Here is a 15119-nt window from a genome sequence, read left to right on the forward strand (position 1 = left end):
CACTGGCCGAAAGGGGGATGTACATCTCTCATCTATTGCGATGACGTCTGAGAAATTCCTCGGGAGATAATATGGCCGAATGATAACAGCTAGCGGCTCTGTGTCTCTTGCAACACTGTTCCTTTACACTGATGTGACCTTGGTTACACCGTCTGTTGTTCACAAACATTGCTATGCCCCCTTCTTGAAGTTGAAATCCATTCAAAGACATGTGAGTTTGGCACGAGTTCATTCAGCCATGTCTCTGTGAAGCACACAATACTACACTCCTGGTACCCCCTCTGCAGTCTTGTTAGCGCCGTTAGTTCTTCCATCATATCAAGGAGAGATCTCATGTTCCCCGTAATAACGGGTGGTATGGATGTTTTTTTACCATTTATTCTTGTCAGGCACTGAGTGCCAGCTTTGCATCCCTTCCTCCTTCTCCTTATTTCCGCGGGGACCTGGTCTTTCCACTGGCAGTACATTCGTGTTGCACAGCGCTCACAGCTGTTCCTGAGTGTAAACAATGGAGCCATGGCTGAGAGGATTTCCTGATGTTGTTATGTTAATAGTCTGGGAAAGAGTAAAAAGCAAATCACTAGTCTCACCAGTTGAACATCCATAAGTGTGTACGATCGACTGAGACTGGTGGCGAAAGAAACACCAGAAAAGCACAAAAAGAAAAGTGGTTGAAACTGCTGTAACTCCCTGGCACTCCTGTGGCTCCAGCTTGCTTTTTTATATGATATTATGTTCGCTACATTCTCATGGATGCCATCTCAAATATAAAGTCAATTTTAGCCTCACGTTACTCACGCGAGTTTGACGATGGGATTATTTTAGTTTATTCTGTTTATATTATTAGACTTGTTTATGGTATGTTAATTACTATATTACTATTCCTATATTACATCAACCTGTGTGTTTATTCACCCCAAACTGCCACTGTAGCTGTACATTAGCTGTAAGCTAGCAAGCAACAGAAGGCACTGTGTCTGAAGAAGTAAGTGTGTGTGTGTGTGTGTGTGTGTGTGTGTGATTATGTTCAGTTCAGCCTCTGACTGAACTCGGCACTCACCAGAGACTCTGGTTGTTTTGTTTTCCTCCAGACTCTCGTCTTTTTACCCACTCCTCTCTATACGTTCTGTGTACATGGACAGAGAAACTAATTACTCATTGCTGCAGACAAGTTGAGAAGCAAGGGTAAAAATAAATCCACTTTTTTATCGCAGAAATTTGAAAAATAGCCTCTGAGCTCCCCTTCTGCTCTTAACTGCTCTGGATCAAAGCAGAATCTGGTGCTTATTTGTCCAAAAGCTCTAGCTCTGTCTCAGGCTCTGTCTGTAAGAGAGCTGCTGTCTGTCAGTGAACAAAGACCCTCCGCTCTGCCTGGTCCTCCCCAAAGAGCACGCAAGAGTACATGCTATTTTTTTTGCTTAAGTTCAGTATTTTCAACTCAGTACACAAATGACACATATTTGACAAATTTGCATTGTGTCAGTAGTGTTACCTGGTCTTTGGATTCAATTTGTATGTAATGACACCACACAAAAAATTTGCTTCATGTTAAGTGTGAATACACTACAATAATGTCTGGATGTTGTCGATTTAACAGTCTTGGTAGAAGACAATTTAATGTTTTTGTTCCTTCAGCATCACATGTTCACACTTCATACATTGTTACATTTGGTGCCACAAAATACCCAGATAGAAATTTTAAGCAGCGTAGTTGTCTTTCAGAGCTAAACATGTTCCATGTCATTTCGCCCTGGCTGTGTCGAACCATTGTTATTGAACATTTACTATATGCTATGTCCCTGGCCACTTGATCAATAAAGAGGAGGGAATAAGGATCAGATCAGCAAAGCGGCAGCCCTGTGAATCATCTCAGATGCAGCAGATATGCAGCACAGTCACGCTGGAGCACAGCCATGTAAAGAGACTCAACATGCAGAGAGACTCTGGCTGGTGCAAGCAGAGTCAGCAGAGGGATTGAGCCTGACAGCCAGTTGAACAGACATTTTTTTCTGAACTGTCACCTGTTTGCCTGACAAACAGCACTCACGTCAGCAGATACGTTGCACCAAGACTGTGTCAAGGTGAGTTAACTTGTCTGCTCATAGCCGTACATAACCTTACCTGGTACTGTTTTCTTTAGGCATAGTTGCTTTTAATTTTTGCTGTTTGTCTTTTGTGGCAAGCTAATTTTAACATAATAATGCCTCCTCTCAACTCCAAGCTTCATTTGACCCGAATATAATGTTACTGTTAAAAATTAGCCATGAATTTAACTTGAAGTCGACTTTCAAAAGAAGACTTGAATGTTGAACGTATTGAAAAGATTCTGTATGCTTTAAAGACTATGCACCAAGCTGATATTAGCTTGCTAATGTTTTTAGTTTTTAACATTACTTTAAGTGAATTTAGTGTTAGCAAACGGAAATTCAGTAACTACAAGTTTGGAATGATGTAGCAAACTGATGTCAGTGAGACAGGTTTGGGATTTTGTGTTGAGGAAACAGACAGTTTTTTCAATTTAGTTATGTTAATGTTACCCGACACCTTTACATTGGGGATTTAGCATGCTGGACAGTATTGGGGTCTGGTGTGATTTTAAAGGACTAAGCTGTTTTAGAACACATGTCACTGTTAAGAACATGATACTAGAGTTTCTACAGGGTCGCCACAGACAAATGGTAATGCTGTGATATTGCTAACTGTAATATAGTAACTAATCATGTGTTTAATTCACAGATTAGTCTTACATTAAAGTGTGACTGTTACCTCAGGAATAGATGAGTTGGGGAACGCCATGTGTTTTGATTAATATTTTAGGCACTGACTTACTACTTACTGCTTTACATCTCTTATTTACTGCCTTATGTCAAATAAAACATTCATTCAATTTGAAGTGCTAAATATAAATCATATTGTACATACATACATATTTACAGTGTGTATATGAAGTGCTAATTTCTATTAGATACATGCGTGAATTCCTGTCAGGGGTGACACAATAAGGGGAATAGGGAAACGAACAACCCAGCCAATGCAGTGGGAAGTTCTGTGTAAATAATGAAATGAATTGGCTGAATTCATAAATTGACAGACATTTGTGTTTGTATACTTGATCTATTCTGAGCGAGAGGATAAGACAAGTTAAACTCACTGTCTTAATGTTAGCAGTGCTGATTATTTATATTTTGTCATTAACATGTGACTGTGTCTTTTAATCTCTTGCTGACTTTTGTCCCTGGTTCCTGAGCAAAGCAGGATGTTATTACACACAGTGGAGATGCACTGGAGTCCCTGTAGTGTTTTCAAACATTTTAAATTAAATTTAGCAGCCAAAAGCCATTCAGTTTTCTCACCCACTCTTGATACGCTTTTCATACTTTGCTGTGGTTGTAGCTTGTAGAGTGAAATCCTACATCAATCAACTGTACATAAGTTACTTTGAGAGTGAGTGTTTATTGCTATTATATCATTGGTCCAGTGTCAACACAACAACTGGCCTATTGCCAATGTAGGCAGTCTTGTTGTCTGAAAGCACCTGTGCTTTTCTGAAGTGTTGTTAAAAAATTAGTATTGGTTAATCAATTCATTTATTAACTTGATATATTTCTGTTTATTATTTGATGTTTTCACATGCATATAAACATACTTCTATTATAGATCAAGTTTCATGTGGCTTTTGCCAATTCTTTCCATCCCAGTCTTAGTAGTACTATTAATTGATTCAAATCTGGAATTTTCTTTGCGACAGTGTAAGAACCAGTATAATTAGACTGAAATGGCAAACCCACATAAGGCATTAGGACAAGAATGTGGTCTCCAGGAATAAACACCTGGTGTTCTGTGCAATGATCATACAGCTTTTTCATTAGATTTTGATACCTTTGCAGCTTCTCCTTACCATACCACCTGCTACAAAGAAACAATGTCTAAACCTGTTCAAGGTTTTAGGCAGCTTTGCATCCACCCAGTTATCTTGTAGCACTGCCAAGGGGTCACACACAGTATAATACAGACAAAAACCTCTGTAACCTCTTTTACAGCCTCCCCATAACATCAGCCATGGCTGACCCTCTTCCCAATCTATATTCAGCTTAGTGCAAGTTGCACAAAGGAGAGACTTCATAGTCTTAACCTTTGGCTTTTTAGAGGGGCAAAAGCTAAACACTTGCCAAAACGTGAAATGAGAAATATTAACCTTGGTCACTCTAGATTACTTTTAGCATGCTGCATACTGACATAAATTGACAACGTCTTTACTTTAGTAGTTAGTAACCACAACGGGTACACAGCAGGATACCTCATGGTCTGACACATAACCATAAGGAGATACAGCCAGATTTAGAGCACAACAATGGCCCCACACAGTTCACCTACAGCAGGGATACACTGAAGTGGAGCAGGCTGAACACACTGGTTCTGCCTTACTGTTAACAAGGCACACATGACAGGTTTTTATGCATGAGGAGACTCCTCTTTTTAAGAGCAGCTTTTGGGATGTTGAGGTAAGTTTTTGTGGTGCTGAAGTGTCCACTGTCATCAGAGCCAGCTTGTAGGAAAAGATAACAAAACTTAGTCGCCATCACCAACTGTATTTCCCACAAAGTCGTTACTCAGAGGAACCCATTTCCCAAACAACAACCTTTTCTGCAGAGAAGTAACCACTGGCAGCACTGTTTATCTCAGCGGCAGACAAAATATCATCATATATTTCTTTGAGGGAGTGATCACTCTGCTGCTGCTGCTGCAACAGTGCTCACTATGTAACACTGACAGCGGAACATCAGACATGGAGCCTGCACACCTACTGTAAGATAATGCTTCCCACTCACTAAGCAGTGGCCTACAGGGAACATCTGAGTAAGGACTCAAAGCAGAAAGCTGTGTGTGTTAGGCTTGCAGCCGCAAAGTAATAGGACCCAGAGATGCAGAACCAGAGGCAGGAATTGTGTGAAAAAACAAGAACGATTTATTGACAATCGATGAACAGAAAACGCGCTCAACGAGCGGATAAATAACAAACAAAAGGCGCACTCAAAAGGAGTGGAAGGCGAAGAAATAAAAGGCGCACTCAAACGGAGTGGAACAAACAAAAGCGGGTTCGACACAAGGCACGCGTGGAAGCGGCAGGGAGACACTGAAACAAAAGAAAACACAGCACAATAAATGGCTGGACAAACAGTGGACCAAAAAACAAAGACTAATGCTTTGGGAGGAGCTGGCAGCAGGTGAGGGGCTGCCCAGCCACGACTCCAGGGGTAGACAGACAGACACACACACAGGGAAAAAGGGAGAGGAGACACACTGGGAGAGACAGGAAGGCAGGATCATAACAGTACCCCCCCCTCAAAGGTCGCCTCTCGGCGGCCTAGCCGGTCGATCAGGGTGAGTCCGATGGAAATCATCGATGAGAGACTGGTTGAGAATGAAAGACCGGGGCACCCAGGAGCGTTCCTCTGGCCCGTAACCCTCCCAGTCGACCAGGTACTGGAATCCCCTGCCACGACATCTTACGTCCACTAGGCGGTGGACAGCGAAGACAGGATCCCCGTCGAGAAGTTGGGGGGGGGGAGGGGGTTCGGTCGGAGGGCACAGAGGGCTAGGAGAGATCGGCTTCAGCTGGGAGACGTGGAAGGTGGGATGGATCTTCATGGAGTCAGGAAGCTTCAGGGTGACGGCTTGAGGGTTGATGATCTTGACAATGGGGAATGGGCCGATGAACCTGGGGGACAACTTCCGGGATTTGGTTTTCAATGGAATGTTCTTAGTAGAGAGCCAAACTGACTGACCTGGTTGATAAGCAGGAGCAGGGACCCTGTGGCGGTCAGCAGCGCGCTGTTTCACCTCCTGATTGCGTTCGAGGGCTCTGGTAGCCGACTGCCAGATCCCCTTGACCCTCTTCATGTGCTCGGCCACGGAGGGAACAGCAATCTCCGATTCCTGTGCAGAGAAGAGAGGTGGCTGATAGCCCAGGGAGACCTCGAAAGGAGAGAGACCGCTGGCAGAAGAGGTGAGAGAATTGCGGGCGTACTCCACCCAGGGCAGAAGGGAGCTCCAGTCAGAGGGGTTGTCCTTGCAGATGCATCGGAGGGCAGTCTCCAGGTCCTGGTCGGCCCTTTCGGTCTGTCCATTGGACTCTGGGTGGAAACCGGAAGTTAGGCTGACCGTGGCCCCCAGAGCCTTGGCGAACGCCTTCCACACTTGAGAGGAGAACTGGGGGCCACGGTCAGAAACGATGTCCGCGGGGATGGTGTGAAGGCGAAGGACGTGAGTGACCAGGAGATCGGCAGTCTCAAGAGCGGAGGGAAGCTTGGGGAGAGCGATGAAGTGAGCAGCCTTAGAAAAACGGTCAACAATAGTGAGGATGGTGGTGTTACCTCGGGAGGGAGGAAGTCCGGTGACGAAGTCCAACGCTATGTGGGACCATGGCCTGCTGGGAACAGGGAGCGGGAGAAGCAGACCAGCAGGAGCCTTATGAGAGGCTTTGCCGCGGGCACAGGTCGCACAGGCAGCCACATACTCCCGAGCGTCGGCTTCCAAGGAGGGCCACCAGAAATGGCGACGCAGCAAAGAGATGGTGCGGTTGGCACCAGGATGACAGGAGAGGCGATGAGCGTGAGTCCATTGGAGCACCTGAGAGCGAACAGATTTAGGGACAAACAGTTTATTGGGAGGGCCATTACCTGGGTCGGGATCCTGGCGTTGCGCCTCCCTGACTATTCCCTCGATCTCCCAGGAGAGGGCAACGATGACGCGTTCCTGAGGGAGGATGCTTTCAGGTTCCCCCGAGTCTTCGGAGGGGGAGAACTGCCTGGAGAGAGCGTCTGGTTTGGTGTTGCGAGAGCCTGGCCTGTAGGTTAGGGTGAAATCAAAGCGACTGAAAAACAGAGCCCAGCGGGCCCGTCGGGAGTTCAGGCGTTTGGCTGACTTGATGTAAGATAGGTTCTTGTGGTCAGTCCAGACCACGAATGGTTGCTCTGCTCCCTCCAGCCAGTGTCTCCACTCCTCTAGGGCGAGTTTGACCGCTAATAGCTCGCGGTTGCCGACATCGTAGTTACGCTCTGCGGGGGAGAGACGACAGGAAAAGAAAGCACAGGGGTGTAGACGATTGTCCGACTGAGCGTACTGGGAGAGAACGGCTCCAACACCAGTGTCAGAGGCATCAACCTCGACCATGAATGGTCTGGAGGGGTTGGGTTGGACTAGCACAGGGGCGGAGGAAAACAGTGCTTTGAGTCTCAGGAACGCCGTGTCAGCCTCTGCTGACCAGTCAAACTTCATTTTGGAGGAAGTCAGCTTGGTCAGAGGTAAGGCTATCTTACTGTAGTCCCGGACAAACCTGCGGTAGAAGTTAGCGAAGCCCAGGAAGCGCTGTAACTCCTTCCGGGTCTCCGGGACTGGCCACTCTGCGACGGCCCTGATCTTCTCGGGATCAGCCTTCAGGTTGCCACTCTGTATGATGAAACCAAGAAAGGAAACAGTGTCAGAGTGGAACTCGCACTTCTCAGCCTTTACAAACAGACGGTTTTCCAAGAGACGGGAGAGAACCTGTTGCACGTGTGACTCGTGCTCTTCCATGGACTGGGAAAAAAATCAAGATGTCATCCAAATAGACAAAAACAAAGCGGTTCAAGAAATCACGGAGGACATCATTAATCAGTGCTTGAAAGAAAGTAGGGGCGTTAGTAAGCCCGAACGGCATTACTAAATATTCGAAGTGTCCCAGGGGTGTGTTAAACTCCGTCTTCCACTCATCCCCCTCCCTGATACGCACCAGGTGATATGCGTTGCGCAGGTCCAGCTTGGAGAAGACAGTGGCCTGTTGGAGGGAGTCAAAAGCGGAGTTAATGAGTGGCAAGGGATATTTATTACGCACAGTGATTTCGTTAAGGCCCCGATAGTCTATGCAAGGACGGAGGGACTTGTCCTTCTTGGCCACGAAGAAAAACCCTGCGCCGAGCGGGGAATTGGAGGGTCTGATGATCCCCGCGGCTAGCGACTCCTGGATATATTTCTCCGTGGTTTCCCTCTCCTGCCGTGAAACGTTGTAGAGTCGACTGGAAGGAAGAGGAGCACCAGGAAGGAGGTCGATGGCGCAATTGTAGGGACGGTGAGGAGGAAGAGACAGCGCCCTCTCCTTGCTGAACACCTCCCTGAGATGATGGTAAGCAGCGGGGACCAGAGTAAGGTCCAGTGGCTCTGGAGGTGTGGTGGAGACTCCATTGTCTCCCCCTGCGGGAGGAATAGCTGAAAGGAGACAGTTAGAATGACACAGAGTACTCCAGCCCACGATCCTACCCTGGCTCCAGTCGATCTGTGGGTTGTGTCTTTTAAGCCAGGGATGCCCAAGGATGAGGGGTGAGTGTGGAGAGTGGACAATATAAAGGGAAATCTCTTCATGGTGATTACCAGAGATAGTCAGTCTGATGGGTGTGGTACGGTGAGTTACCTGAGCCATAACCTCACCATTAAGGGCGTAGGCCTTGATCGGCTCCTCCAGCTTCTCCAGGACATAGCCCAGGTTGGCGGCCAAGTGCTCGTCCAGGAGGTTCTCCTCCGCGCCAGAGTCAATGAGAGCTAGACAAGAAAACACCCCCTCTCCCACACCCAGAGAGGCTCGAGCTTGCAATTTGCGTGATTTAGGGAGTTCAGAGCTGGAGTTAGTTGGGCTCGTCCGTACCCCCAAACCTACGGACGAGCCCTGCCTTTTGGCTGAATGGGACAGGCAGGGAGGATATGGCTATATGAGGACCCTGACTATATGAGACTCACTCACTATGAGTGAGTCTCATATAGTCTACATGTTGCACCACCATGTTTGTACAGTAGCCCATAACAGACAAACCAAACGCTGACTCTAGAGAGCACCTTTCATGTGTTTAGTAGTCACCATAGCTGGGTCTTGTAGGTTGAGGCAAGGAGTTGGTGGCATCAGTTGGTTGCTATCTGCAACCTCACCCCTCCATGACACTAAATCCTACACATGACCGCTAAATAGTACAGTTTTTCCACTATAACTTGAAATAAAGTTCTCTGGGTTTGGACAGAGTGGCTGCAGCATGAAGTTAAAATGTAATTTGGTTCAGCACGTCAAGATGGTTGTGGTAAACTATGTAAATTTTTTTTTTAAATTGTAGCGTCAGATGTTTGAAAATGTTTCAGAACTGTGGAACAGTAGCATTTCTAACTTGATGGGACTGTTGGGAAGGTTTTAGTAATTAAATGTTTTAACAATTCATGAATGTTACATTTTCGGTGTTTTACCAAATCGTTATTATAATCACACCCACTAAAAAAATCCTCATATGCTGTGTAAGAACATTCTGGTCATTTTTTCATGAAAAGGTTTAAAGGATGTTCGCTAATAACACACTGTCTGCCAATGGCTTTTGAGCTACAGTGCAGTTTGTGTACTTTGTCTCTAGTTAACCTGCCACCAATACTGGGGCTCAGCCTGCCAGCTTCTGTCAATCAAACATAGACATCGACATGCACCTGTAATTGGCTGAAATGAAAAGCAGCATTTCTGATGATTCCCCAGAGACCCTTTTTCATCCCTTTTAACTGTGTGAAACAAATAACAATATAGTTAATAAATACATTGATATTATTTTTGACTGTAAAACTAAACATTATTTCAGTTGGACTCTAAATTGCACTACAAATGTATTAATCAGCTAAATGTAGTTAAAGTATAAAAAGTAAAAGTCCATGTGCGCCACTGAATTAAGCCTGAAAATGAAGCATCCCCTGTTACACTCCAACTCCTGAGTAACGTCTGGCCACTGGCCATTTGTCTAAAAGACTGAAATTGAATAAAGCTGAGAGCCATATGGGTGGGGCCTCACATGCTCCGAATCTGACAAACATCTAAAGAATATTATTACTGTAGGGCCCGTTTCCAGCAGAGTGAATGTAAAATCAGGATGTATGCTAAAAAACCTGTTTTGCATTCATGAATCTGTCCCTGCAGACTCTGAGTTGACAGATTTATTACAGCTCATATCGTCTTCTCTCTTCATTCTGCATTTCTTTGTTGTGTACGTTAATCGTTGCAGCTTTTGTTCTAATCTAAAAGGCATTGTTTACCTGTTAATAGCAGAGTGTTATGGTTCACACTCACAGTGCCCTGCAATAATACATCAGACTGCCTCACTAAATCCAGTTGTCATTAGAGACTATTGATGTTTGAACTATGTTGCTTTTTGCACAGATTTTTCCCCATGACTGTGAAGGGGGTTTTTTTTGTTTTGTTTTTTTTAATGATGAAAATTTGAAATGCAGTGACTGTATATCAGGTTTGAAAGCAAGTCTGCTACTAAGTCTGAGCTCTCAACTGCTCCTGATTTTATGTGAAGGCATAGCAAAATAAAAGGAAACAGTGTTATTACACACATATAGATAGACCATAATACTCACATTCACACCTACAGACAATTTTAAGAGTAAAATTATACTTTTGGGAAATGCAACAGCTAAAGCATTGTTCTGTCACTGGTTCAGACATACTTTACTGAGGTTGCTACATACTTAATTGTCCGAACTCTAGCTCTGATTGACACTGTGTGGAATGACCATAGATTGTATAAAGCATGAACATCATCTCCCTGACGTCACCCATAGGTTTCTGAAGAGTCACTGAAGCTCAGTGACAGAGGCTGTGTTCATTGCCAGTGTGGCAGTGTCTGATTCCTGACTCCCAAACTCCTGGCTAATCCAAAAATGGGCAGAGAGGTGCAGGGTGGGTGAGAGGAAGGCTGAATGAAGCCTGGTTTCTGAAACTGAGTGGCTTGCTCTCACTCAATTGTCCATAATTATACCAAACTCTATGCCTAAATAGAATTTAAACAAGTCAGTTAGCCCACCGTACAGTTGTCATGAATGGTCAAATTAGCTACAGAGACCAAAACCAGTTTTTGTGCCAAACTGTAAACATGTTCATTTCAGTTGTGTAGTGATTTTTAAAGTCTTTGGAGATTGACTCACTTTTCCATTTATGGTACTGCAATATTGGCTCTTCCACATTGTTTGCATCTTTAGAATGACATGTTACCTCAAGACTTGAACACATGACAATCATTGTCCTTAGCAGTATGTGTGTTTAGATGCGCAGTTTTTGTGGCTCATGTGGTGATGGAATTGTCATTCATCTGTAGTGTGAAGGTGGGCACAGTCTGATAAAGGAAGTGATATATACATTATTGCAGATAATGTAAATGTGACCATAATTCTACAGTATGTATACAATATGTGTAGATATATGTATATTACACAATAGTGTGTTTATAGACAGGTAGGCAACCTGTGTGTTGCCTACCCAAACCAGCCTGGGCCACCAAAAGGGCTCAGGCAGATTTTTTGCAGAGTGAGTAAGACATATTCTTCCCTATCAGCCTTAGAAAACTAGACAAACAGTAGCACACATCACACATGCAAATTAGTCTTTTGCCTGTACCATAATCCTTTGTTGTCACCATTTATGTTCATCTACATCTGCTTTCAAAATAACAACTAACATTGTTCAAATCTTCTCCGCTGTAAATGGCAAGTCTCTTTTGGATTCAGATTTGACAATGGAAAGAAAACTCTTGGAAGTAAAATATTTCACTGGCAAGCACACAGTATGAATTCTTGTCTTGTGTGCCTTTCAAACAGGTCCAAAGCCAGTGCCTGCCTACTGCACACAGACCCCCGGAGCCGCTACCAAGTCCGGCTTCCTCCCAAGCTTCCAGGCATGCACTACAGTGTGGATGAACAGTGCCAGATTCTGTTTGGAACAAATGCGACTTTCTGCAATGACATGGAGGTACAACATCTTATGTTATCTTATCATCATCAACATATTTATGGTGTATCTAACCTACAATAAAACCAGGAGATCCATTGAGAATGGATAGAGTTACTCAGAAACACACACAAAAATGCCTATTGACCTAAAATATCCTGTCTGTTTCCAGTGTTCAATCAGTCTCTAACTCAGACAGGGTTCTTGCTGTTTCACTAACATGGTTTTCCTCACAGCTGTCTTGTGATTTCGTGATGATGTCATACACCACTTCAGTCTCTCTTTCAGTCAGGGTCCTGTCTGTAGGGTGTACCAGTAAAGATGGTTTGCGATACGTGCTGAGTGTTTGTGGCTTGACTCTGGTTAGAATTCTGACAGCCATTTATGAGGGTCCCACAGGGATACTACTGGTGGCCCTCCTTGATTTAACAGAGTCTGTTCTGACCTGAAGTTGTTGGTGGGATTTTCAGTTGGCTTGTTTCAGATTTTCATCCACTCCTTGTATATGTATTGGTTCAGATGTTGTGCTCTGTGTAGACAGCTCCTCACCACTGGTTTTGTTGCCGTTAGTGGTGGTTAGACTTCAGGTAAAGATACTGGTCTTTTGAGTGGGCTGTCTGTAGGGTCTAGTTGCGCAAACAGGACAATAAGTTAACACAATAAATTCAAGTAAATGTATTTGTACCATCCTCTCTTGTCTGAAGACTGTTTTAGACTCTTGGGTCTTTGTAAAGTTCAGTGTTGGTAAGGCAGTTTGCAAGTGGCCGGCATCATGTAGTCATGAGTCCAAGTTCACCAATCTTCAGCAGGGAGTGAAAGCTCAGTGTGGATAGACTTTATCTTTGTGAGAGAAACCATTAATTGCAACAATTCCACTGACACAAATTGATTTTGTTCTAAAATTTTGCTGATATAAATTCTGATGTGAAAAGAGTCAAAGACTGTTAACAATAGTTTCTCAAAATGTTGGGCTGTTCCTTTGAAAGTACATTGTGAATGAAACAATAAGTGAAAAACATTAACAGTGTGATAAGAAGAAAACTGAACTTGAGAGTGCTTTTGAATGCTTCAACTTAACCAATTCATCAATTTTACAACAAAGCTAATAACAAGTAACCAGATGTCAAAAACAAATTTGGCCACTGGGACAAATAAAGTGTCTTGATCAGTGGTGGTTGTAGCTCATTTAAGCCACAGGGGGCTGACTGGGGCCAGCTGTTCTTTTAGAGGGGCAAGTTTACTCTCAAAGTAAGAGCTCATTTTAACATCATCTCATAAAGTATATAATAGGACAATATGTAATTTTAACAAAATTGTTAAAACCTTAAAATAGAATACTCGCAGGTACAGATAAATGTACAGAAAAATAAAAAGGTTAAACAACAAAAAGATTCCCAAATCTAAAAGTTTTTATTCACATCAAATCTTAGAAAACCAAAGATTGCTTACAAGGCATACTGTATTCCACCAACTTTATTACACAGCAGCAGTTTAAAAACAAAACAGCAATGAATAAATGCTCACAAGCAACTAGCAGCAGCCCCTTCACACAGACGCCTTCACAAATGACACACACTCACTGAACAACTGAAATGCATAACTGGAACAGTTACAAACTGTCCAAAGCCATGTAGACTCTGTCCCTGCTGACTGTATACATTGTCAACCACGATAACACAACAGTTTCAATGATTAGCCAAAGTTGGCTCCTCCATCCATCTGAAGTGGACTATCAGCACCTGAACACGGAGCACTTATTCTGTTTCTGATCACTCAAGCTTGTTAAGAGAAGACAGGAGCTACAGCTAGATGAAAAGTGGACTAGATCAAGGAGAGGGTAAATCATTTATCCAGTCAACACCATGTGATAGATCGCAAAGTCGCTTTGATTGCACCACATCAAAGTCAACTGGGAACTGGTCATGTGAGCTTTCACAGAAGGCACACAGGTTCTCATCAAAGCAAGAGCAAAGAGATCGCAGCTCTGCAATCTGCTCTCTGGATTTACGGCGGGGTGCTCACATACACATGTATACACAAATATGCATGCACACATCTATACATAGTGTTCAACAGGGCTGTTTAGGTGTGCTGTGGCAGATTGGACAAAACGGTCGTCCACCAATCAGGAGGTCAGTGGTTCAATCCCTGGCCTTGGCCGAAGTATCCTTGGGCAAGATACTGAGCCCAAAAACTGCCCCTGATGATGTGCCATCAGTGTGTGAATCCGTATGTACGTCGCTTTGGATGAAAGCGTCTGCCAAATGACTAATTGGTAATTGAACATTGTGTGTGTGTGGGATGGCTCTGACCTCATACCCGGACAGACAGTGCTATATCAACAGGGGCCACCTGTTGATGCACCTCAGTGGGACTGCTTTACAGGAGCCAGAACAGTCATCAAGTCACAGAGTCGGCACTTTCCACAAACCATTCAACAAAAACAAGACCCCTGCCCCCCATCACGTGTCAGCTTTGAGGAAAGACGACTGAATGAACACCAGAAACAGAAAGGGAAGAGACTAGGAAGAGATGGCAGATCAAAATAAATGACATTTTATTTTATGATTTTACAAGAATGTAGGTCACTGTAAGTGTGAATATACAGAATTTACAGTATACAGTCGAAAGTAGAGGCAAGTTTTCATCTCTGAATTATTTGTTTTCCTGAGTTTTCTGTTGTAGAAATGCTTGACATTCCAGCAGTAGGACCTCTGTGACTTAGGCCTGATATTAAATAGGTTGCTGCAGTGTGAATCCATCTGGTAGTGACTTATTACATAACCTTAGCAAAGGAAGCACATGAGTTCTGAGCTTTGAACATGTCGTTTGATTGGGAAACTTCAACGTAATATTCAGACTAAACAGAACTGTCTGATCATTGTGGTCCCATGCCTGTGTATTTAGTCTGGTATGTCCTTCATGCAAAACCTTGACTATGAATTTTCAAATAGAGGGCATAGTCTTTCACTTTTTTGAAAGGTTTTTAATGTCAAGTGTCAACAGGTACTGAGTGCTTTCATTTACTGGTCAAAAAAAGATGACAAAGAAGAAGGAATTAATTAGCAAACAAGTTTTGTTTTTTTTTCAAGGATAATGCAGAGCAGAAGAGTGGTAAGTATGACCCACAAATAGACTGCATGAAACACGGACATAGTCTCCATGACATCACACAGAGGTTTCTGAAGATCCATTATGAAGCTCAGTGACAGTGGCTCCGGCGTGGGTTGAGTTGAAGTGGGCTGAATGAAGCCTGGTTGCTGAGACCGAGTTAAAGAGACTAAAGCTGTTTTGTGTACCAGACTGTCACCATGTTTATTTCTGCTGTAAAGTTGGC

At 43.9% G+C, this 15119-nt stretch overlaps 1 protein-coding gene across 1 annotated transcript in view; it reads left to right on the forward strand.

The window, feature by feature from the left end:
* The window catches only part of adamts17 (ADAM metallopeptidase with thrombospondin type 1 motif, 17), a 121371-nt gene that overhangs the window by 62777 nt on the left and 43475 nt on the right, over positions 1 to 15119 (forward strand). Inside the window, exon 10 of the mRNA XM_070966639.1 lies at positions 11653 to 11803. Within this exon, the coding sequence (XP_070822740.1) occupies positions 11653 to 11803 (151 nt within the window). The remainder of the gene's footprint in view (positions 1 to 11652; positions 11804 to 15119) is intronic.

The sequence above is a fragment of the Chaetodon trifascialis genome, chromosome 1, assembly GCF_039877785.1.
Source record: "Chaetodon trifascialis isolate fChaTrf1 chromosome 1, fChaTrf1.hap1, whole genome shotgun sequence".
NCBI classification, from domain to species: domain Eukaryota; kingdom Metazoa; phylum Chordata; class Actinopteri; order Chaetodontiformes; family Chaetodontidae; genus Chaetodon; species Chaetodon trifascialis.